The sequence below is a fragment of the Aspergillus bombycis genome (assembly GCF_001792695.1).
Source record: "Aspergillus bombycis strain NRRL26010 chromosome Unknown contig00001, whole genome shotgun sequence".
NCBI classification, from domain to species: domain Eukaryota; kingdom Fungi; phylum Ascomycota; class Eurotiomycetes; order Eurotiales; family Aspergillaceae; genus Aspergillus; species Aspergillus bombycis.
In genome coordinates this window covers 120,141-142,657 of record NW_019170003.1, presented here as the reverse complement: position 1 = coordinate 142,657, position 22,517 = coordinate 120,141, and the positions used below count along the sequence as shown (strand labels likewise).

At 47.9% G+C, this 22,517-nt stretch overlaps 8 protein-coding genes across 8 annotated transcripts; 5 read left to right on the top strand and 3 right to left on the bottom strand.

The window, feature by feature from the left end:
- Window positions 1-709: 709 nt before the first annotated feature.
- On the bottom strand, window positions 710-2,394 carry ABOM_000057 (putative sugar transporter; the record flags this gene model as incomplete). The annotated part of the gene is made up of 3 exons (XM_022527187.1): window positions 710-1,694; window positions 1,762-1,864; window positions 1,929-2,394. The coding sequence occupies 3 exons, from the start codon at window positions 2,392-2,394 to the stop codon at window positions 710-712; spliced, it is 1,554 nt and encodes a 517-aa protein (XP_022394716.1).
- Window positions 2,395-3,119: 725 nt separating this feature from the next.
- ABOM_000056 (cellulose-binding protein) lies at window positions 3,120-4,682 on the top strand (the record flags this gene model as incomplete). The annotated part of the gene is made up of 2 exons (XM_022527186.1): window positions 3,120-3,428; window positions 3,492-4,682. 2 exons carry the CDS (start codon window positions 3,120-3,122, stop codon window positions 4,680-4,682), a joined length of 1,500 nt encoding a protein of 499 aa, XP_022394715.1.
- A 142-nt stretch (window positions 4,683-4,824) lies between these two features.
- ABOM_000055 (oxidase ustYa family protein) lies at window positions 4,825-5,632 on the bottom strand (the record flags this gene model as incomplete). Its single annotated transcript, XM_022527185.1, has 5 exons — window positions 4,825-5,003; window positions 5,059-5,164; window positions 5,221-5,357; window positions 5,422-5,565; window positions 5,623-5,632. 5 exons carry the CDS (start codon window positions 5,630-5,632, stop codon window positions 4,825-4,827), a joined length of 576 nt encoding a protein of 191 aa, XP_022394714.1.
- A 1,174-nt stretch (window positions 5,633-6,806) lies between these two features.
- ABOM_000054 (oxidase ustYa family protein) lies at window positions 6,807-7,866 on the bottom strand (the record flags this gene model as incomplete). The annotated part of the gene is made up of 5 exons (XM_022527184.1): window positions 6,807-6,991; window positions 7,055-7,160; window positions 7,219-7,373; window positions 7,422-7,550; window positions 7,638-7,866. 5 exons carry the CDS (start codon window positions 7,864-7,866, stop codon window positions 6,807-6,809), a joined length of 804 nt encoding a protein of 267 aa, XP_022394713.1.
- A 448-nt stretch (window positions 7,867-8,314) lies between these two features.
- Window positions 8,315-8,669, top strand: ABOM_000053 (uncharacterized protein; the record flags this gene model as incomplete). Its single annotated transcript, XM_022527183.1, has 2 exons — window positions 8,315-8,386; window positions 8,445-8,669. 2 exons carry the CDS (start codon window positions 8,315-8,317, stop codon window positions 8,667-8,669), a joined length of 297 nt encoding a protein of 98 aa, XP_022394712.1.
- A 1,795-nt stretch (window positions 8,670-10,464) lies between these two features.
- ABOM_000052 (uncharacterized protein) lies at window positions 10,465-10,803 on the top strand (the record flags this gene model as incomplete). The annotated part of the gene is made up of 1 exon (XM_022527182.1): window positions 10,465-10,803. The coding sequence occupies one exon, from the start codon at window positions 10,465-10,467 to the stop codon at window positions 10,801-10,803; it is 339 nt and encodes a 112-aa protein (XP_022394711.1).
- Window positions 10,804-11,362: 559 nt separating this feature from the next.
- Window positions 11,363-11,811, top strand: ABOM_000051 (uncharacterized protein; the record flags this gene model as incomplete). The annotated part of the gene is made up of 2 exons (XM_022527181.1): window positions 11,363-11,552; window positions 11,609-11,811. The coding sequence occupies 2 exons, from the start codon at window positions 11,363-11,365 to the stop codon at window positions 11,809-11,811; spliced, it is 393 nt and encodes a 130-aa protein (XP_022394710.1).
- Window positions 11,812-19,269: 7,458 nt separating this feature from the next.
- Window positions 19,270-19,918, top strand: ABOM_000050 (uncharacterized protein; the record flags this gene model as incomplete). The annotated part of the gene is made up of 2 exons (XM_022527180.1): window positions 19,270-19,440; window positions 19,496-19,918. Coding segments are annotated over 2 exons (594 nt in total), but the record flags the coding sequence as incomplete, so codon positions are not given.
- Between the last annotated feature and the right edge of the window lie 2,599 nt (window positions 19,919-22,517).

Sequence of the window (22,517 nt, the reverse complement as noted above, 5' to 3'; positions counted from 1 at the left end):
GATGACACATGGGGTGATCTGGAGGGAGAACACGCTGTGGAGCTTACTATTTGTTCTCTATGACCGTGTGAACCGCGGCACAGTCTTCGTCTGGCTTAAGCAATAATCACCGAGTACGTCTGGACTACGGCCATGGAAGAGGATAGAACGATATCGATGCAATCTCTATGATTAAATTTGGTGCAATACCACTGTCAACCAACCGTTCAAGTCGCCTTGGGTCGGGGGTTGAATCATGGTGTGGGGCGGCGTGCGAAGCGAGCGTTGTGGACCCAGTCCTGCGCCAGGATCTGTCCAGAGTCCAGAGTTCGGACACTCCAGAATAACTAGTAACGGGTATGCGTAATGTATGGAGAAGAAAGGCGCTGGTTGCCCGTAAATTCGTCAAATGAAACCCCCAACGGTATTCATGACGGCCCAGATTCTGTATAGGAATTCGACAAGACTTGGCATGTAACGGGCCTTGCGTACAATTCTAGAATGTGCCATTGCAATTATGTGAATAGAATCATTGCTTCAATTTCGTGCCGATCGTAGAGATGAATAAAAAGAAATAACTATAGACGTCCGTATGGATTCATGTAATATACAGTGGCACAGCCGGCATACCAATTAGAACTGCTCTGGGGAATAGATATTATGGACACCGATTTCCCGCCAGGATTGAATCGGCTCATCAATGAGCGTAGCAGTAGGGACCAGATCAGATCTACAACGCTGCTTCCACATGCTCAACCTGCTTGACCTTCATGTCGCCGAGGTCGTCCTTATTCTCCAGCTGCGTAATTTGGGCCCCCAGACCCGTGCAAACATAGGTGGGAAACTCTCTCGTGGGAACTTTGTTCTGGAACATTTCGTCTAGCTCCTCCAGGGATCGGTCCTTAGTCTCCGGCAGCAGGAAATACACGAACGCGATCGCGGCAACCGAGAAACTGCCGTAGATAAACGTGACACGACCGCCGATAGCAGCTTGGACGTATGGGTTCACGAAGTTGATGGGCACGGAGGTGACAAAACTTCCGAGCGATGCCAACAGCAGGGTCCGTTCTCGCAATTGACCTGTTCCGATTTCACCGGACAGAATCCAGACACCCGGTCCCCATGATAAACCGTAGAAGACATACCACAGAATGAGCATTGCGACGCATCCATTCTGGGCCATGGTGGTGAGGTTGGACGTTCCGTATGCGCTGGCGCCACCGACCCCCATCATCATGGCCGCCATGAGCAAAGCACCCACAAGCATGTTGATCCGCCGTCCCAGCTTGTCAAAAGTGTACAGGGAGATACAGTTGGCCACAAGACCACAAGTCTGGACAATGACATTCGACTTCAGTGGATCTGGGAATCCCAGCTGCTTCATGAATGTCACGATAAAATTGTTGATAAACGAGATACCCTGAGCCTGCTGCAGGATTTGTACACCCATCGCGATGATGGTCCGTCGCAGGTTCACGCCGCGAAAGCAGTCCAGCACGCTCGTTGCCTTGTGGAATTCAAGTTGCTCTTCCAGCTGGAGCTGCAAGAGTTGGATTTCCTCGCTCGCGTTGTAGTCGGCCCCAAACAGAACTTTCATGGACGCTTCAGCTTCCTGCAACCGTCCGCGATAGACCAAGTATCGAGGGGTCTCGGGGAGAAAGGGATATCCCAACACGATGCCTAGAGGAACCAAGAGCTGACAGAGAATGACCGTGCTAAGTGCTGGTCAGTCAAACAAAGCAATTCAACGATGAATGGATACAGGGAAGACAAGGCACTTACAGATACGCCCACTCGCCTTTGATGTTCTGACAAAGGAAAACCACCAGGGTCGCGAGGAAGCCACCAAAGGTATTCCAAATCGAGTATGCCGTTAGAAACGCACCTGGACGGAGATGGTCAGCATTCACTTCTTGTCTGCCACTCGATCGCTTGAGCACTGTACGAACCTCGAACCTTGGTGGGAGCACATTCGGACTGATACATTGGGACCACATTGGATGCGACGCCGATACCAGAATATACCACGATACGACCAACAACAAGTTGCCAGAATGAGGTGACAGCGGAAGCCTCCAGAACGGTTCCAACAGTCAGGAGACCTGACATCACCAACAATGTCGGTTTCCTTCCCAAATGCGAACACAACCAAGGGGCTGCGAGACATCCCAGAATGATACCAGCCGAACCGGTGCCTGTGCCAGCTGACTGCTTCTCCGAGGGAAGGACGTATCCACCAGTGCTTGGATCGTATACTCCATAATGTTTGTTAAACTGCTCGAGACCTAACGCACCTCCCCACCAGGAGTTGTCAAACCCGAACCCCATGGCGCCCAAGGAGACTAAGCATCCGATGAACACGAGACGGGCATTCAGCTCCTGATAGAGAGCGGACTGCTTGAAGGACCCCAACATCTTGCCGATGCTCGCAAACCCGGCACAATTAGAGTAGGTTAAAAGTGAAAATAGTAGGTTACATACACATCGCAACGGTGCAAGTGTCACCCCGGCATACTTATATTTATAAACGACACACCACGTCGACTCGGGCAAGCGAAAAGCGGAGCGGTATACGGACAAGACCGCTGGTTCATGAGACTAACGAAGCTACTGACGCCATCAACTTAGGATTGGCACCGTTCTTGGTAGCCTTGTGCTTCTCCCCATAGTCTATTGGGGGTAAATGTACGCCCGCGGGGAATTGGCTGGGACGATTAGGCTAACTCCACGAGATTGGGGGAAGCCGGAACCCCCATGGGGCCTTTCTGGGTGGATTAAATGGACTAGGAGTGAAAATGTGGGGAACGTCTCGCTCGGGTTCGAACCTGGAGTCTTGACGCTACCGATGAAACTCCCGATGGAATTCCGGCTGCTTGGAACTGCCCTTTTCAGCCCGGCTTGGCCCCGCCCCGGTTTTTCTTCGTCGTAACAGCAGTTGGTGGCTGCAACTGCCTGTTTCGGTCCCCAGGTGGATGCTGGTGATATTCTCGCAGCCAGTTCGCACGGTGGATTTCTCTCCTGAGCATGTCGTCATCTTTCTTATCGGCCCATATCTGCAGATTTGAAATAAGAAACGAATCCCTCACGCTTCCCGGAAAGGTTCATTGCATTCCTGTCCATTGACCCTCACACTCAACACCATGGCACACGCCGAGCGTCTCCAGACATTTGCCTCCAAGCCACGGGTATTCATCCTCAGCGATATCTCCAATGAACCCGACGATGCGGAATCACTGGTCCGGTATCTCCTCTACGCGAACCAGTTCCAGACAGAGGGATTGGTGGCCTGTACATCGACCTGGATGAAAACCAAGGTGTGCCCACAGGACATGCATAAGATTGTAGACGGCTATGAAAAGGTAGTCGACAATCTGAATGCCCATGCTCATCCGCAGGATCCGTATCCTACAGCGGAATATATGAGGGGTCTTATTAAAAAAGGCGCCGAGGTAGGTCTCCCTGCAAATATGGGCCGTCGGTCGGTACATCGGCAGCTGACTTGGTTGCGATAGACGTATGGAATGTCCGCGGTCGGAGACGATATCCCACTCAGTGAGGGCGGGCAACTACTACTAGAACGCATCGAGGCTGATTCGACGGAGCCTCTTTGGATTTTGTGCTGGGGTGGCACCAACGTCCTCGCCTCCGTCTTGCTCAAGATTCAAAACACCAAGTCCGAAGAAGTTGCAGCAGCACTCCGGTCAAAGCTGCGTGTCTATACCATTTCCGACCAGGACGATACCGGTGTATGGATTCGCAATAGATACCCTGATCTCTTCTATATTTGCTCGGTTCATGGCTGGAATCAATACGGCATGGCAGCATGGTGCGGTATCTCTGGCGATGGCTGGTATGGATTCGATAAAGGCGGTCCTGATCCAAGCAAGATCAGCAAGGAATGGATCCGAGAGAATATTCAAATCGGACCTCTTGGCTCAACCTATCCGGACTACATGTTTATCCCCGAAGGTGATACCCCAACCTTCCTGTACATGATTCAGAATGGCCTTGGTGTGCCAGAACACCCGGAGTGGGGCTCATGGGGAGGTCGCTACATCGCCACGGATATCAGCGCCAAAGGCCTCCGGAACGGACACTACAGTGACACGGTCGATGAAGTGGTTGGGTTAGACGGACGGACGTACAAGTCCAACCACGCGACGATCTGGCGGTGGCGTGACGCTTTCCAAAACGACTTTGCGGCGCGGATGCAGTGGACACTCTCGCCTGAGTTGAGCAAGGCCAACCACCAACCAGTCATTATCCTGAACGGCAGCAAAGGGTTAGAACCCTTACATCTCGAGCTGGAGGCTGGTTCGACATTCGAGCTGGACGCCTCGGAGACATACGACCCGGACACAAACGACTCCCTTACGTTCAGGTGGTATCAGTACAAAGACCCGAGCGCGACGCAGTGGTCTGTTCACCACGAAGTTGGACAGCTCACGTTTGAGCCACTTAACGACACTGGTAGCAAGGTCAAAGTAACTGTGCCACCGCCGGACAAGTGCTGTCTGGAGCTCATCAGTCGTGAAGCGCTCCCTAGAGGGCAGTTACTGCATATCGTACTGGAGGTGAAAGACAATGGAGCCCCGCCGTTGACTAGCTACCGACGAGTCACTGTTCAGACTTTGAACGAGAAGCTACTGGGCGGCGGTGGTGGTGCAGAGGCTATTGGCGACGTTATGAGAGACATGATGTAACATGATATGATGTAGACAAATTTATGAATTGATTCAAGGCATTCACAGATTCTTTCATTTTCCGTTGTTCACTGCTACTCACTCACTACTACGTACTTTGGAAGCATAGTCCGACTTGCCACTGCAAGGACGGTAAAAGGCTTCAGTCCATTACTTTATTCTGGTCAACCCACTCCCGGATGTCCCAGAAATTCCGGCATTTGTGCATGGTATTGAAATCGACATAGCGACCCAGAGGCGCTGTATCATCGGCCACGATCATCACCGGTGTAACATCAGCTGTGCACATCACGTTTAACCGCAGCGTCTCGAGGCAATGATCTACATGGTCATTCAGAGTGAGTAACGTCCTTATACAAGGCACACAGCTACTCACCAATATGTGTGGCTGTAATGGCGGCATGTTCCGGCTCGAATTGGGCCGCTGGATACCCGAATTCATCCTCGTACTCCTTCTGATAAATCCTGAGTCGGACCATGTGCTATACGTCTCTGGTCAATAAGTCGTCTGAAAGGAGCGGCAGAATATTTGACCCACCAAGCAGTGCAGCTGGTGAAACACTTCCAGGTACCCAACGTAACCGTCACCTTTATTCTCAGGAGTTCGGAGCCAGTTCACGGTGGAGGATTTATTGAGTGAGGGAAGCTTCGTATGTGGGATGTTGATGCCCGGTGCTGACGAGCTCAGCTTCAATCTAGTGACTGCAACATACATTCCCGAATTAAGGATCCGTCATACCTATGAACAATTTCTTCCATGCTTCCTCTGTTCTGTTTGTAGGCCGTCCCCGGTAGACGGATGGTTGCTCAAAGTCACCAGCTATGTTGTAGGATGCATATCGGATGATGCCTGCCTCTATAACGGGTGCTATTCCGGATTCAGCTACCACACGAGGTGTCTATATGTCTGACGTACGCACAGTAGGATGAAAGATGAGACGTGCACGCATGATCTGTAGCGACTGTCTGATACCTAAACGCGAGAAACGCAAACGCAGTGAAAAAGAAACCAAGTTGGAGCAACCAGGGCACTGTGCGGGCCAGCAAGGAGTGAGGGGAAGCAGACAATGGCTTAGATCCCACGTGGGTGTATTGCTTCCTCTGGAGGGCCACGTGTGTTGAGTGTCTCAAGTCCTGTAAGAGGCGTTTCATGGTGGTCGGGCCGCACGATGAGACTCTCGGCCAGCTTAGAGGGGTATCTTCGCGATAGATAAGAGTGCGATTGGGAATGGTCCGGTTCAATACACACAGCACGAGCCTTCCTGTTCTGTGCAAGGATAGTTATCCTCGCTGAGCACCCAACCTAGATCTTCTGACTGTGTAGTTACCTGAGTAATGTATGTGGCTGGGTACTGTAGAACCCCAGTTCTTCGCTCAAGATCATACTTCAACATCTCCATATCATGTCACGGGGCAGCGTTACATCGCATGGGATACTCCAGACCGTTGGATGAAATCCCTGTTTAGCCTAAAGCAAATAAGAGCCCAGAGTGCGTCCATGCCCACCGACACGCAACGAAATGAACACAGGAAAGAGCATTGGAGGATTCTCATGACCCGCAGGCCTTGAGCCTCTGCCGTGGTTACATTTTCCTGGTGAGCAGCGGACTTAACACCGCGAAGAGTAATGCCACACCCAAGGATGTGCTCTCAGGTGTCTGAAAACTCGTATGGCCGTCGCGAGTCCATCGCTAGTATTCTGAGTTTAACGATGGATCCTGTTCCCGGGCCATGCTTCCTGAGTGTGAGTCCTGCACGTCTTAGCTAATCCCACTCATACAAGAGGAATAACGTCGCCGATCAAATCACCTTTCATGCGCCAAGAGAACATAGATCCATGCCAAGGCATAATATATAGTGGAGGGCATCTGTGAATATTACGCTGTCCCCGCAGGAGTAGATACGCCGGCGGATGCCGTTCCTTGGCGCAATAGGCCCCTCACACAGGATTTCACAGTTACTTAAGATTCATCCTAGCGCTTACGTGAACGTGTACAATGCCAATCAACTTGCTTGCTGTACTTCTGTGGCACCGTATAAAGATATAGGAGAAGGTCATCAGGCCTTGGAGGGATGATAGTGACAATCTGTCTGGCTTGGTAGAGAAAGGTAGCGTGACTAAAATCAGGATAATGGCGGTAGGCCGTTTTTCTCAACCCATTCGCGAATTTCCCAAAAGTTGCGGCACGTATGCATGGTATTGAAGTCGGGGGTTCGTCCTTGAAACGCGTGGGGTTCATCTTTAAACATTAACGGTGTCACATCCGAGGTGCACATCAGAGTAATGCGTAGGAGTTCAATACAATGGTCTGAGTATTGGGTTAGTACTTGATTCTGGATAATGCCCGGTTCGTCAGTGATGGTCGAAGTACCTATATGAGTCTGCTTAACTGCCTCATTCCCAGGGCCACTTCCATCCGGCCACTCGCCGAAATACTCGTAGTAGCTGTTCTTATGGACCTCCAACCGAAGGGTATTCTGAACCAGTAAGAAATCAATAATTGATTCTACAATAATGGACAGGAGGTGGACTTACGATGCAATGTAATTGGTGGAAGACCTCAACTAAAGCAGCAAATTCCTCCTCGGCGCCATGATCTGAAGTACGAGGCGCAGGGAACCAGTTCAGACTTGCCGGACCAGACTTATTGAGAACGTCTAGTTTTTCTCCTAGTACTCCGATTGCAGGAGCTATCTAGGTTAGTGTCGCGTTGATGTTGGAGGAGTGGTGCTGCTTACTTTCCCAGAGGCCCTTCCACGATGCTTCGGTGAGATCGTTGGGTTGTCCACGATACTTCGACGGTTTGTCAAATTCGTTGTCGAAGTTTTTGGAATCATACTTGATGAACCCTTCTTTAATAAGTGGAGCTGAGGTTTGCGTTAGACTACATGATGACAGCATTATGCGTAAGGCAAGCGTGATGCGTAGAAAGGGAAGAAGGTGTGAGTACATACAGTACGGCGACAGTTGGTGAGTACATTGCAGGGTGCTTGGCTTCATGATAAATGCCACCAGGGCCAGCGTAAGAGACACGCCAGAGGCCAAAATGTGAATGATCCAGGTAAGGCTACCCCTCGGCGGGATGAGGGATTCCACTTTCAAGGTGGTCTGCTGTTCAAGGAATGGCTGGGTAGGACTAGAGCCTTCCTCCGATGTACGCTCGGCTGATCTTTGAGGTACCATGGCTATTCTCCTTGCTGGTTGCCGCAAAAGCAGAATATCTGAGATACACCGATGGAGAACAGGAATTTGCTCGGTGGGATTGAGACTGGTCGGATACTTCTAGGGTGTAATTTGGTGCGGTTAAATCAGAAGAACAAATAACATTCCATCAGACAGATCCGTCTAGCAATAGCCAAAGGATCAGATAACCCAGCATGGCTTAATGTAACGTTGCTGCATTTAGCTCCCGGGGCACGGGGACGATTTGCATCCGATCACGGATATGATGGCAGGCCAAGTGACCAGGCTTTCGCGGATTTGCAAGTCATTTAAACATCTCCCCTTGTCCTTGACACTATATAAGTACCCTCAGCCTGCGGCCCTAAGTTGTCCCATACTGCAAGCGACGCAAACCAAAGCCTATCAACCTTTCCGTTATACGCATACAGCAAGAGAGTCTCGCGCGAAAATGAAGACCTTCCTGCCTCTTGTTTCACTCCTGATGGGTGTCGGCATGGTCTCTGCCGCCCCTACCTCGAAAGTATGGACGGACCCAAGGCCCATCAATACAAGTTATAAGCATTAATGAATGCGAACAGGTCGCCGCTGAACATGATGTCGCCCCGGAAAGCGCACACTCATTCAAGATCAACGCCTACAGTCCGCCGCCCGCCGATGCCTTGGACCGCAGGGAAGAGGTTACTCCGGAAGGTGCAAATCTATTCATCATTCATTCCTATGGTGATCGGCCCTCGGAGCGCCGAAACGAGGACAACGCGGACGGCGCACGTCTCTTCAATGCTATCGAGGCCTATACTCCCTGAACATGTCGAAACCTGATTATGCTGTGCAGTGCGCGGAGGATTGACGGTGGCTCGGACTATCCGTGGACTCCCGCAGCCAGTGGCGTGATGAAATGACATGTATATCGTGGACACCGCACAAACAGCATAGTATAATCAAACTGGAAGGCAGATAACCTAGGCTAATATGAACCGATCCGAAATCCGCCATGGACGGAATTTAATCCTCACAACAGTACCAGAATATATTATGGTAGGATCCCTGGTGATTAACGATTAGACCAGACATCATAGGATAGATTCATATTACACTTGTTGCTCACACCTAGTTGTATAGAAGGGGTTTAGGTCTACCTCGTTCCTACTTCAGTTTATATACGTACACTCCGAAAAGACATAGCCTGACATGTCAACAACCTAGACCATTAGCAATAAGTCACTACCAAGTTATGTGTAGGTCTAATTGATGCTAGATAATATTAGAGACCGGCATGCGGCGAAGTGAGAGATGATTAAAGATTAATATTGAACATCAGGGACGATACGAGACCTTTTGAGGCCCGCTTTGACATGTCGTTGAGAGGATAATATAATTACCTTTATCTCTTGTAGCTCCAGTTGTTGTCTACTTAATAAAGTATGTTGGAGGTCCACGGTGCGTCTTACTCCGCCGGGCCTTTAGTGTAAGCACAACTGATATATATATTTTGGACCAAAACCTGCTCGGCCTGTTTTGATATCATTGAAATTTAAGTCTAAAGAATGGGAGGTACTACGGATATATTTCAAGCTCAACGATATAATGAGTCGGACTATACCAAAATATCTCTCTCCCATTTATAGAATATCACTAGACCGTCACGTGTCAGCCCGGCCATCAACAAGACTGCAGTCTTCACTTTACGCTACTACTTGGCTCCTGCAAACAATTAATCTGTTCACAAATCATCCAGATCCAGTCCCTCAGCCCTCTTCTTTCTGGATATTCATTCAATTTTTCAAGATGTCTTTCCCCATAGGTACTGGGGAGACCAGCCCCTTCGGTATAAACGCAGGCAGAACCCCTTTACCCTAGACGAGTCGACTCGGACTCTCTATAACCACGCCATATTCCATCCCTCCTGACTAACAGATCAAGAACGCCGACTTATCACTCACCGCTCTCTACCAGAAGAGGAAAACACTCTCTGTCGAGACGCCTGCGGACTGTCCATGGACGAACTAATCGCCAAAGCCATCAACAGCAATAACAACAGTAAAAATGATGATGGTGATGATAATGATGATGACCTCAGCCTTTGCCTGTGCCTGAGCAATAAAAAAGCCAGAATTATAACGGCAGGCGTAGTACAGGGACAATCGGGCCGTATTCTGGCCGAGGACGGACAATGTCAGGGCTGCTATAGAGGTGGCACGGAGGGTTTGAGAGCGATGGACCGCGGTGCAACTGGCAGTAGCGAACACGCTGAGCAATGACGATATTAGGAATATTCAGGTTGCGATGAAGGTTCCTTGGCAGGATCACGCACTGCAATCCAGTTCAACTTTGGCGGGCAATTCTAGTTTTGATCCTAGTTCTGGTGCCCAGGGCCCCGATGAAGCGAGGGCTCGCTTTGGTCTTGTAGTAATCCACCAGGAATAGGATAAAGGGGAAGGGATAGGTCGTCTTTCGGAGTATTAGTCCCAGATCGGAACGGCTATTTACCATGGATTACACTATTCAGTGTCACTGGTCGAGACCCTACACTGGGTGGCTGCTCCAGGTAGCCATAGTAACGGCTTGGACCCGAGTGCGCTCCGGAGTAGATTTAGTACAATGCTCTCAAATAATGAAATACCAATCGGCTTTCGACGCGACGTCTTCCTCTATATAGATAAGGAGACATTCCACTCGCGTGAAGCAGCAAGGACGTATGTCTGGTTAGCTGAGCCCGAGTCTAAACCCGAATATGAGGCTGGATCTGGAACTGAAGCTCAACCGGAGGTTTTACAGCCTCTTAAAGTGGATATTAAGCATACCACCCCCACATTGTTTGCGCGGTTGGTCCAGCGTGATCTCCAGGGCGAGGCGAGACGGACGCCGTATCGTTATACGTCAGAGCTGAGCAGGTTGCATGCGGCCCCGGATGCAAACTGGGAAGGAGATGGGATCTGACTGCCACCTCCTCGACTCCAGTAATTGTAGCTTCACAGAGTGTTTCATGAACTGCTGTGGTTAGGAAACGGTATTGTCATTAGAGCCAAAGCAAGAAGAAGAAACCATCAGTTTGACAATACAATATCTACATACCTTATTACCTAGCTAGTGTTATTCCAGGTGTACGCATATAGGTACATAGATAGAATGTTTAGATCCCCACACAAATATAATCATACAGCCGCAATCACTACAATACCCATTCAGCGCTAGATTGCAGGTATATAACCTGCCTCTATAACGGGCGCTATTTCGGATTCAGCGACCACAATGTTCATCGCTCTTTCCTAAACTGATGTACTGAAGGATGGTCAATAAGAAGTCTCGTAGAGAAATTGTAAACAGCGACATGTACGCGATCCCAGCATATAGTCTACTCACTCTTCACAAAAAGCCATCTCATATTACCCTCACAGTCCAGTATACCCAACATGGTACCCAGAAACTCATCCAGGAAGCTAGCAGAGATATTGAAGGTCAAGGCTTTCCTTGAACCGCGGAAAGACCCCCAGAGGGGATGAGTCTTGAGGAGTTGGAGTCACTGATACGAGACTCGGATAATGCCATAGAGGATTTGAAGAAAGGCAAGATATCCATAGCGTACGGCAGCATGACTATGGAGGATGTGGAAATGCTCTTCAGGATTCCAAAGACCCCTGTGTTTATGGACATCCCATTCTGGGAAATCCCAATTCCCACAACGATGGGTAAGCTATCCTGACTGGAATGATATGAAGGGCATGTTGATTGATCATTGGTGTAGTCGAGGACCTGAAGGATCTAGATTTTGTGACCGAGGGAAGCCTCAAGAATGAGGCGCTTTCTAGCGTTAGGATCAACATCATCCTACAAGCCGTTCTAAGAGAGCGGAGGCTTGTCGCCCCCCCCTCAAGCCAGAACTATGCACCTGGGGTTCGAGACTCCAATGAGCATCGGGCTTTCGCAAATGGCCGTAGCGAGTGGTGAAGCAGACTATTCGATACGGTACACCTCACACAAAAGCCAAGCGCATCAATTCGTGAAAATGGCGCCTTTGTTCAAGATCGATAACGAACATTGAATATCGCCAAATACTTGTATCACAATGATAATACAGGTCTAGACAACTGCGGCTGGAGTGTTGTCTGATCAGTGACTAGAGAGGTCACCCGATATGATTACGCACTTGCTGTTGCAGTTTTCATTTTTAATGATGATTGGCTGACTCTGTGATGAACCTTGGAATTAATGAACATCTTGGTTCGGGCGCAACTATGGCCGGGAATGGCGCTGACGGGTGAGTAGACGCGACAATGCCACCGGAAATCCTGGGCCATCAATCCAAGGAAAGGCACTAAGTGTGACTTTATAGTGATTGAAACTCAAGAGTGATTCTCTAGTGGTATGATGGAGGATCACGGATGGTTGGCTGGTCTATGTTCAGAATTAATAAAGATCTTCGTCTTCGTTGACCAACCCGGTGGTTCGTCACGATTGGGTACCGCAGCCAGTCGCGGGTCTCATCTCTGTCCTTAGAAGGGATCCTTGACAGCAAATAAACGTGTTACACTGCACACAGCAAACGGACTTTTTCCCCTGTAGTTATAGAGGTAGAAGGAAGGTGAGGCGCAGGGCTGGCTTGAATCCCACGGGATCTAGGCCCTAGAATGGCCGGCCCACTCGCTCGATTCAAACCCTATAGGGCGCATGGCTGGTATACAGAACATTAATATAAGGTTTCAATAAAATCAATTTGTAGACCGATATCATTTGAATTCGTTGCATTCTTCTGCTTTTTTCGGGTACCTTCAGACTTTTGACCCACTAGTTTAATGTGAAAGTATAAAGTCTCGACAAGCAAATATATAAAATATAATTTATTAGCAAAAGGATACGAAGTTCCTATTTTCACAGGGCGCCTATCTACCTAGAAAGCCCAAATGGCCCTACTTACTATTCAATACCGCAAGTAGCCGGTAGGCCAACCGTTATAGAACCTCCTGCGTCCGGGCCGTAACCTCTACACACTAGAGCTGGACCGGATTTTGATCAATCTAGGCTTTCCTAAAACCTACCCGCTTCCTATTATTTTCTATCTTTTATCTAAGATTTCATATAGACTGCGCTAGGAACTAGGATTAGGTCGAAAACTCGGAACCAAGACTCAACCCATAGCCCAGGTTTAGTCTTTGCATAACCTTTGGGACTTGGCAGTCATAAACCTGGTGAATCATCAGAATAAAATACAGTTATTTCGGATTGTTCCTCTATCGGATGAGTTTTGTGATAGGTAGGAATATAACGTGTGACCTTGGTTCTCTGAACCTTGGCCTAAACTGGTATCTCCTGCAGTTGCGTGATATTGTAACCGTTCGCTTACTTAGAGTACGTTGTTCGTCCCGATCTTGATGGAAAAGCGCAACCGCCGCTTGCGGAAATACGAAAAAAAAGTATAATTAAATCTGCACCAATATACAAGTGCTCAACTGCATGTCATGGGAGCGCCTAAAAATGCTAGTATAATCATACGACAAACCTGCAAACGGTTGAGAGGATACGCGGACTGTCTAATTAAACATCAAGCGTTGAGGCCAGACCATTTTGCTGAAGGCTTTCTCGTACAAGGCAAGACATTGACATTGCCACCATGATCAAGTTTCCAGAGAACCCTATCAGACTTGTTATCTAAACCGCAAAGCTCAACTTGAGCCCGACTGTAGAACACATTTGTCAACCTGATGGGCGACCTTTCAGGAGCTGGCTTCATTTAGCAGCCAAACCTGAGGCACCGACAGTCGATCGCGGTACACTGATAGCACCTATATCCTAGGCTACCGCAAAGGTTACCGCAGTAATATGGTGGTTCCCAGCCACCACAGAAGGCTTGGTGTCCGATCAAGCCATTCACTAATAACATGTTACATTCCTCAGCACTTCAGGGCCAGATGCATGAGTAGTTCTTACAGGCAGTCACAGAGATGCCATTCCTCGGAAGATTGAAGCCGACTTTTTCAGCAGCACCATGCTCAGCTGCATCGGTACCAAGGAGTAGGATAAAAACAGCGAGGGTACAGATAGTCTTCATTTTTGAAATGGAAATGGACAATCCCAAGAGTTGTTTGGGGGCGGTATCGCCAGAACCAGTTTCACGCTTGCTACCGAGCTCTCCGGGGTGCCTTGAGATCTGGAATAAATATTCGCACGGGTCTCACCAGCAGCAAAAGCATACTTTCAAGAATGATGTAGTCGGGCGTAATCCATGACTTAACCGATCGTTCATACTTGTCTGATTGCCTTTTTCTTTTCTCTTTTTTTTTTTGGCGCGCGTGGGAGTGACGGGGCTTGATGAGAAGCCAAGGCCAGCCTAGATTATTCTGGACTACTGCACTTTGGCCGAGAATTTGGCAGTTTGCAGTTGGTTTTAGGTAAACTTCGGATTAACCCATGGCGAGCCGGTCACATCGTTGCAGTGAGATAGGGTGCAGTATGAAGTCAAAGCCTAAAAGGGACACAGCACTGCCTAGACTTTTGCGGAAGCAACGATGGTCCAGAGCCGTTGATATCAAGAAGTGCAGTCTTGCAGACTGTTTTGTTAGTTACTACCGGATCCACCTCCAGCGAAGCTACACGTACAATTCGTACATAGCTAATTGCGAGGCGGAGATATTTCCACGTGTGTGCAGGAACAACGCTCTGCTTAAGGGTAAGGGACGGGCTACATTCGGGCTATAATTAGTCGGGAAGAATGCACGTAGGCCCAAGCACCGGTATAAAATGCATACGGCCTGCAGTGGGGCACCTTTAAGATCGTATAGTATGTAAAAGGTGAATAGAAATGTTGAATTACAGTCATGGATTAGTTTTTCTCTAAGGTGGCTGACAGGCATCAGTTCTAAAAGAGAGATCGGCCTCAACAGCCATGCTCTCAGAAACCATAATTCTGGGATAGCCTACTCTACAGTGGTCATAAATTACTTGTTGCCCAAGTTTGGAGCCTAGCCTGACTTGGTGAGATCATGGCTGTTATGAGACTGGGGGAAGTTACCAGTCAGCCCTGGAAGGTCTGGAATTTCCATCACCTGCCAACTCAAAACACCTGTCTACAGGGAATCGAATCCTACCAAATCGTACGTCGAGACATGGTTTGGCTTGTTATTGGTGGCGCGAACATGCTGGCATGGTACTGCAAGCGGGTATTTAAGAGTTTCGGAGCGTGGCTACTACATGGAGATCTCACCTACTTCCCACTGCCAACTTCCACCTTCCGGGGTGTGGCACGCCAACGAACGTTCTTTTTTATACCCGCCATCTGCTTAGCGCGAGTATTCAAACTTTTGGCTAAGAAGTATACTACGCCCCACTACAGCAACGATGTTGAGCTGAAAATCACTAAACCTACTCATATTATGATGCACTAATTATAACGCAAGAACAAAGAGTACAAATATTCATCTTAAGCGATAGCCACCCGAACCCCAGTGTAGCACTTTCCCGAAATCCTACATGAGCATCTTATCAATTTCGGTCCTAGCAGGTTGGGTTGCAGCCTACACCGATACAACATCGACCTGGTTCAATCCGGATTGGTGGGTCTTCAGTATAGACTGGACTCGTTCCACAGCACACGTATGACATACGACCTTGAACAACACACCCTTCACAAGCATCCCAAGGCCCAAGGCATTCAAATGAACCCCGATACTGTCCTCGCCAGCAATCTCTGTATATACAGACAGGACCAGGTTTGCAAAAAAGCTGATGATTGACATCATGGTCATGACCGTTCAGGTGACTGAGGTCGTAGTCATTATTCTTCAATACAGCACACGAAGCAAAAGCTATCCAGAGTGATAGCTGGGTTAGGCAGATTTGCATTCTGGATTCTTTCCGCGATAAGCAATTTCTTCCGGAAGAGTATATACTGCTTCGCAAATAAATAAATAATACTTCAGGGACGAATTGAGTGCTTCATACCTAGGCCTGGCTGATAATATTCAGCAGTCTGGACACATGGAAGTAGCCCGAGCAATTTGCCTTGTTAAGAGTATTAAAAATAATGAAAGCGCAGCCACTATTACTCTGTATGGACTGCACTTATATATCCAGTCGATTTATAATCAGAACCATGTCATCAGATACGGCCGTAGTCATACGATTAGTTTTGACGCACGACAGTCGTCCATGGATGACATAGCTACCAAGTCGCAAACACAACCAAGGAGTGGTTCAGAACTTCTTGGCTGCTATTATATCAGTGATGCTTATCTGGCCAAGAAAGAATCGGCACAACCGCACCTAAGACCGCTTGGGAAAGCAGTTAATGGAAATTATATTTCCACGTAGCGGTATCAGGGCACTCTGAACTATTATGAGATGAAATCTTTCCTTTTATTAGGCGTTCATAGTACACCATCCCACTTATATTTACCATAGTCTCAACTCTTTTTTTGCACCTTTAACGTGTTTCAAACCGGGCATTTCGAGCCATTCTATATTCCTTTTTATTGCAATCCGGGGGGTATGACAGCTCATGTGACTTTTCCTTAGGCTTTGAGGCCATTCCAGGCCTGTCGGCTGGAGTTTAAACGTCCGAATTTGGTCATTTCATGACGCAAAGACTTGTAGAATTCTACTTTATTATATCAGATAAAGACTTGCCTGACATATTTGGACACACTTCTGGTTGTATTTAAACTAACGATAGTTCTCTAAATATACCGTATTTAATATAGAAGATTGCTTTGAATCAGCATTTGAACGATTGGTAGAGTGCCCTAATTCACTCCAGTTTACCTACCAACTCACCTTGCATGACTGTGGTGTACGCAGCTCTCTCACCTCTATGCCTCAATATTCTAACTGTTTTTTAGTGTGCACTTACCAACATGCAAAATTTATTGGTTCTCTATGTGTTGGGCTTAGGTGTCTCAACATTGGCTACCCCGATGGATATATCCAAAGTGGACTCGTTGCGCGGTCAATGCCCTCCTGTCTGTCCTGGTGGCCCATGCTACAGCCATTGGGACTGTAATCCTCGTTTTACTGGCCGCTATTGCGATGCAATCTGCGGCTACAATCCCTGGCTGGGCTGTTGTCGTTAAAAGCACGTTATGTCCTTGGCATCTCATTTAAAAAGTCAGTGATATTGTCATGTTAGGTAATTGAAATATGGCAGTGCTTTGGTATTTGATTGAAGTAAGTTTAATCTGGGGTATAAAAAGTTAATTCCCTCGATGCTATGGTCCTAAATGATTATATAGCATTGGAAGTCATTGGTAGTCTGAGCTCGCTACCATGGGAATATTTCAGCTGAACCTGTGGCTGCATAACAGAAGCTACAGTTTTCAATACTACAATTGTAGGTGCAGGTTAATACAGCCGTTGATTTAACGCGCCAATGAAACACCATAAAATAAAGCCTGGGAGAAGCGTTAGCCAAGTAAGAATTTGTGACCGGGCTATCTTTGGCCTGATCTTAATGGTTTGCAACACAACAATACACCGTAAGCTGTATGGCTAATTTAGTATTTAGGATTGACGATACCCTGATGTCCGGTCGATACAAACCTACAGTGGCCAAGGATTAATGGCACCTGGCGCATACGTGCACCCAAGGTTGTAGTTTGGCTGATTTACATGGATGCTGCCAGGTCTCTAGCCACCACGGATCTCGCTTAGAAAGCTGTAGGGGTGGGGTTTGAAATTGAAATATAATGAAAGTTCAGGCCCTTGAAATGAAGTTGAAGTTGCCAGTGAAATCACCAGTAAAATATGTGATATATTATAATCATAGCCGTGCCCTTGTTTTTATAGAGGTTTTACAAAGTTCGTTTAGCCTCTTTATCTTCGGTATTTCGATTTAAAAGCAGAGACCCTGGAGCTCTCTTAGCACCTCCTCTCCTATCTCAATAAATGCCTCATTTGGAAGACTATCTGCAATTCGATGTCGATCATGGAGCTGATAGGAAGGATTAAGTGCATAAATAAGATTTCGCATCTCCTGTCTCCGAAAGAGGTTCAAAAATCTCGCTCCATTAAGGGAAACCTGAGCAACTCACTGATCAAGAGTTCTAGATGGTTCGGAACTAGGAGAACTTAGTAGTTTCTGTCTTTTTTCTCCTCATTTCTGATCTTGGTCTATAAGGGTCCGAGCTCCTGTGGATTTATTGACATGCTCACTTTTGACATGTGGTATTTTTGTCTCGAGTTTTGAAGCATCCCAGGCACTTACTTAGCTTGAGGAATCTACTCGCGTGATTAAGAGAAATAATTGAGACAGTATTTAGTATAAAAATATTACCTTTTTATTACTCTGCATTGTCTCAAAGCATCTTTGCGGCTCAATCTCTGAATAGCAGACGTTTTTAGCAGTATTTTGTGCCATTTTGGTGACTACGTTACTAAACCCAGCTCTAACTAGAGGTTCAACTACAAGATCTTAGAAACTAAACCGCCGCGCGTTTGAGGCTACTGATGCTGGTTGCTCGGACACTAGGGAGACGACGTTTCTACACGCGCCCTCGTTTGGATATGGTAGATGCGGGAGACATCGTGTACAACGATGTGCACATGTGGATGGCAGAATTTCTACTGCAGTCGGAGCGGGAGGCTTCGTTTGAATCCCTTTCTATGATCGAGAAATATGAACCGGCTATTGTCGTTGCTTCCCGTCACAGACCTGGAGCCGTGTACGGAGGCTTCAATATCGCTGCCTCGAGACAGTACATCATGACTTTCAACCGCCTCGTGCAGGAGTCGCCTAGTGCCAAAGAGCTGTATGACAAGGTATTGGCGGCGTACCCGAATAGGATTGGAAAATGCGGACTCTGGTTGGGATTCAAAGCTGTCTTTGCATGGAATATTGGCGTTTAAAAAACCGCTGCCCTTGTTCGGCTTCCAGGGCAGGGATAATGGATAGTGAGGAACCCCTTCCTTTTTTTTGTTATTGTTCTTGGTGGGTCGATTTTAGGACGGTAGTGTAATCTACTGAGTACGCACATTATCAAAAAAGTATGGGGAAAGCAACCAAAAGTTGTAAGTCCTGCTGGCTTGGTTCACGTTACGTAGAATCAGAAGCTGTATTATAAAGATAGCTGCGGCACTATGAACTGAACGTAGGAGCTCAGTCATTACAGTGTCTCTTTAGTAACCTATTAGAGTAATATGATACTATCCAGATATTACCCCAGATTACAACGCAGTTAAACGAATATAAGACATCTATCTACACTCTATCTAGCATGTCGTAGAGACATGTCCATTGCAAATGGGTTGTTTCTCGGGCGAGAGAGACGTCGGGATTGCCGAGTCTCCTGCCCCGCAATGCTGATCAATCAATCCAGCACCCGAGGCAAAGGTATATATACCACTTGGGAATTTCCTTGCTTGACGTGCTCAGAATGAGGGCAGTTGAAACAGCCACCCCCCCGTTAAGTAGAATCAATCATGCCATTGTATGAAGTCGAGCACTGTATTGCCTTGAGTCAAGCCCAGCGCACCGAGCTTGCTCAAGCCATCACCCATATTCACACACGCAAGTTCACCACCCCCAGCCTTTTCGTTAATGTCCGTTTCCTCGACGCAAGTAATTCCTGCAGCTATGTAGGAGGAAAGGAGGTTCGTTCGTCCGAGATCCCCATCTGAGATTCACTGTTGCCAAACAGTCATGCAGCGTGCGATCAATCGCATCATTGCCTATGTTCGACCTGGCGGCAACCGAACCACGGCCGATTTCGAGGAACTCGCCCAGCGTGTCACTGATGCTTGGAATCAGATCGTTGTGCAGGGAGCCGAGTCTGGGGCCAAAGAAGCCGAGTTGAATAGAGTCTTCATTATGGGCACTATTACGGCGGGGATGGAAAATGGGTTTCTTTTACCACGGGTAAGCGCCGTAAACGGTTCCCCCAGGGAAGATGACTTTGTGATCAACGGTCTTCGCTTACTTTGGCTACAGGCTGGAGAAGACGCCATTTGGTTGAGAGATAATGCACCGAAGTTTGCGGAGCTGGCGAAACAGGGGGAGAGTGACTTCGTTGAGCTGGTAGCGGAGATGGAGAGCAGAGACGATTTATCCACGAAGGCGAAGCTACGCATGGCGTAAGGGCATCACGGGCTAATGAACTTCTGGCTGTCTATGTATATATCACATCAGTGTGAACGGCGACTTTTACCTGTCCATCTGCGTTGCACTGCCAGCTGTAGTATGTTGCAGCGTAAATTCCACCGCTAGTACTTCCAGTCCGTCAGTATTTAGTATTTACATGCAGTAATGATACCCCTGGGGTTTTGGGTCATCATGGGGCTTCTTCACAACATTCCACCCGGTCTCGGAGAGATATGTGATGCTGACCAAGATTACCATGGGGTCGAAGTGGGGCAGTTATCATTGCCTCCTGGCCCCACTATGTACATACAGAATACTTGAAGTAAGCCATGCTGAGTTTCAAGGTATGATTATGAAGGTGGAACTCCTAGTGGATGACAAATGACACATGTGGGTCCCATGCTTGCCTTCAATCTTCCCTATCGATCACTATAATTGACCCTCGAAATTGACACAGGGCGTGTAATCGAACCTGTGCATGTAGTACCAAACCGACCGATTTACAACAATACATGTACAGGGACTGGCGAGACAAACATCTATACTCATACGTTTTCACACCATGTTTCATTGTTTATGTGTGCTGTTGAAATCTTCGGAACCTGAGGACCTACTTCACTAGTTACTGTTTTTCTCAAGATGACCCAAAACGTTTACTTCTGTAACTCATAGGGTTTGAAAGGTTGCCATCCAAAAAGAAACAGTCTGTCGAATGTAATATATTGATTGCGTATAGACGGCACACAGGATACTTCGACTTACCAGGTCTCTACGTGCGGTCTCAGATCAAGCTCAAATGAGGATGCAATAGACGCTCCCCGAGTTTTGTTTAGCACTAGTGGCTGATATGTTTGTAACTAGGGGATGGCTACCGTGCCTCCACCAGCACCAGCAATAATAGTGGCTAGTGGCTTAATCATCCTTATCGCGTTGAGTGGTTGAACAGGAAGTAGCGAGTCATGATTGAGCGATACTTTGAATATTTGCTTGATTATCAATCATCGATTTGCATGGACCCATAAAACACCGTCTGACTAATGTAGGTCACGTGGCAATCGGGGGTTTTTATGCCCAGGTGGACATCCTGCGTATTTGGGGATTACATATATGTTCCAGTTCTCAACAGTCCATACCATGCCCCCGAAAGCGTCTAGTCGTTCACCGAGGAGTCCACCACCTTGCAGGCGCAACAAGCGAGTGCGGATACACGCCTCGCCGGCAAGTCCTGACAAAGCGGTTCCGGGTGGAGTCTCCCAAGCACAGGTCGGCGAATCGACATCTAGTGTATCCAACCTATCAGTTCTTCCTTCATATTCGGAATTTGCTGCGTCATATGAGAGTGAACCATTGTCAACTAAGATTGAACGATACAAAGAATGGCGACGTAAGTGGTCCTTTGTTTTCTCGAATGTTCAATCGGTCTACCCTAAATGCAGCCATTAAACTCTTAACCTGGTAGGAAACGGCTCATTCAATGACGATCGCTGCCGAGTCTGCGGCCGAGCAGGTCGAGTAGAGCCATGTCATACATGCAAATTGTCCTTCCATACAGCTTGTATGCCCTCAGGGTGGATTCGTGACAGCTCCCGACAATGGTTTTGTCCGATATGCGTCCGGCATAACTGGCATATATCCCCCCCACATCTGACGCCGCGAGGGTCGCCCGAGCCAGCGCCAACCACAGTGCTGAACTCTGGTGCTTCCCAAGTCGATCCCCATGAAACCACACTGACCACACCGCCGACTACTGAGTCACAAACCAACGCCAGCACCCCGACCGTACAGGGTCCGTTATCAGGGGTACAAGCGCGAGAGAATCCGGCTCATGTTCCGCATCCTGAAGAAGACCGCAGAGCATCCCTGACACAGATTACGGAGAACAGTCCTCATCCACCCCAGCAACAATCACCGGAGCCTAGAGGTCGCAAGTCCCGATTTGCCACGCTCTCTAGTGAGGTGGAGGCATCCCTGTCGCTTATATACCGGGAGCTTGAGTCGGCTACGCTACTAAAACGACAAATTGAACAATTGCAGGAGGAGAATTCACGATACCTGCAAATGATCAAGATCCGCGATCAGGATCTGATCGCTCTGCGCAGAGAGATTGGCAATCAGCGTGTCTCGGATGGGGAGCTGCAAAGTCTCAAAGCCAAGGCCGATCAATATGATACAGCATTGCAAGGGTTGAACGAACTTCGAGCGCAGAACGTAACCCTCGCATCGGATCTGAACACCGCAAAGGAGGAGGCGGCCAAGGCTAATACAGGTTTGGCTGAATTGAAGGGAAAGCTGGCAAGGCTCGTTCACGACTGAATTATCTCTGAGCTAAAGGAATCTGTATGAGCTTTACCTAATAGAAGCCCTATGTGAATTATACAGAATTGTATTTGTTAAGCTTCGCGCACATGACAGGTCATGGTATTCTGTAGTTCAGCCTCTAATATAATTATAACAAGGCACAGTTTTCGCATGTTCCTCATGACTTTCAACGAGCGAGATAAGATGGCTATGAAGTAAGAGCGATAGGTCCGATATATTGTATGATCCTTAGAAGTTGATGGAACCTGGGCGTAACGTAAGATAACTAGGA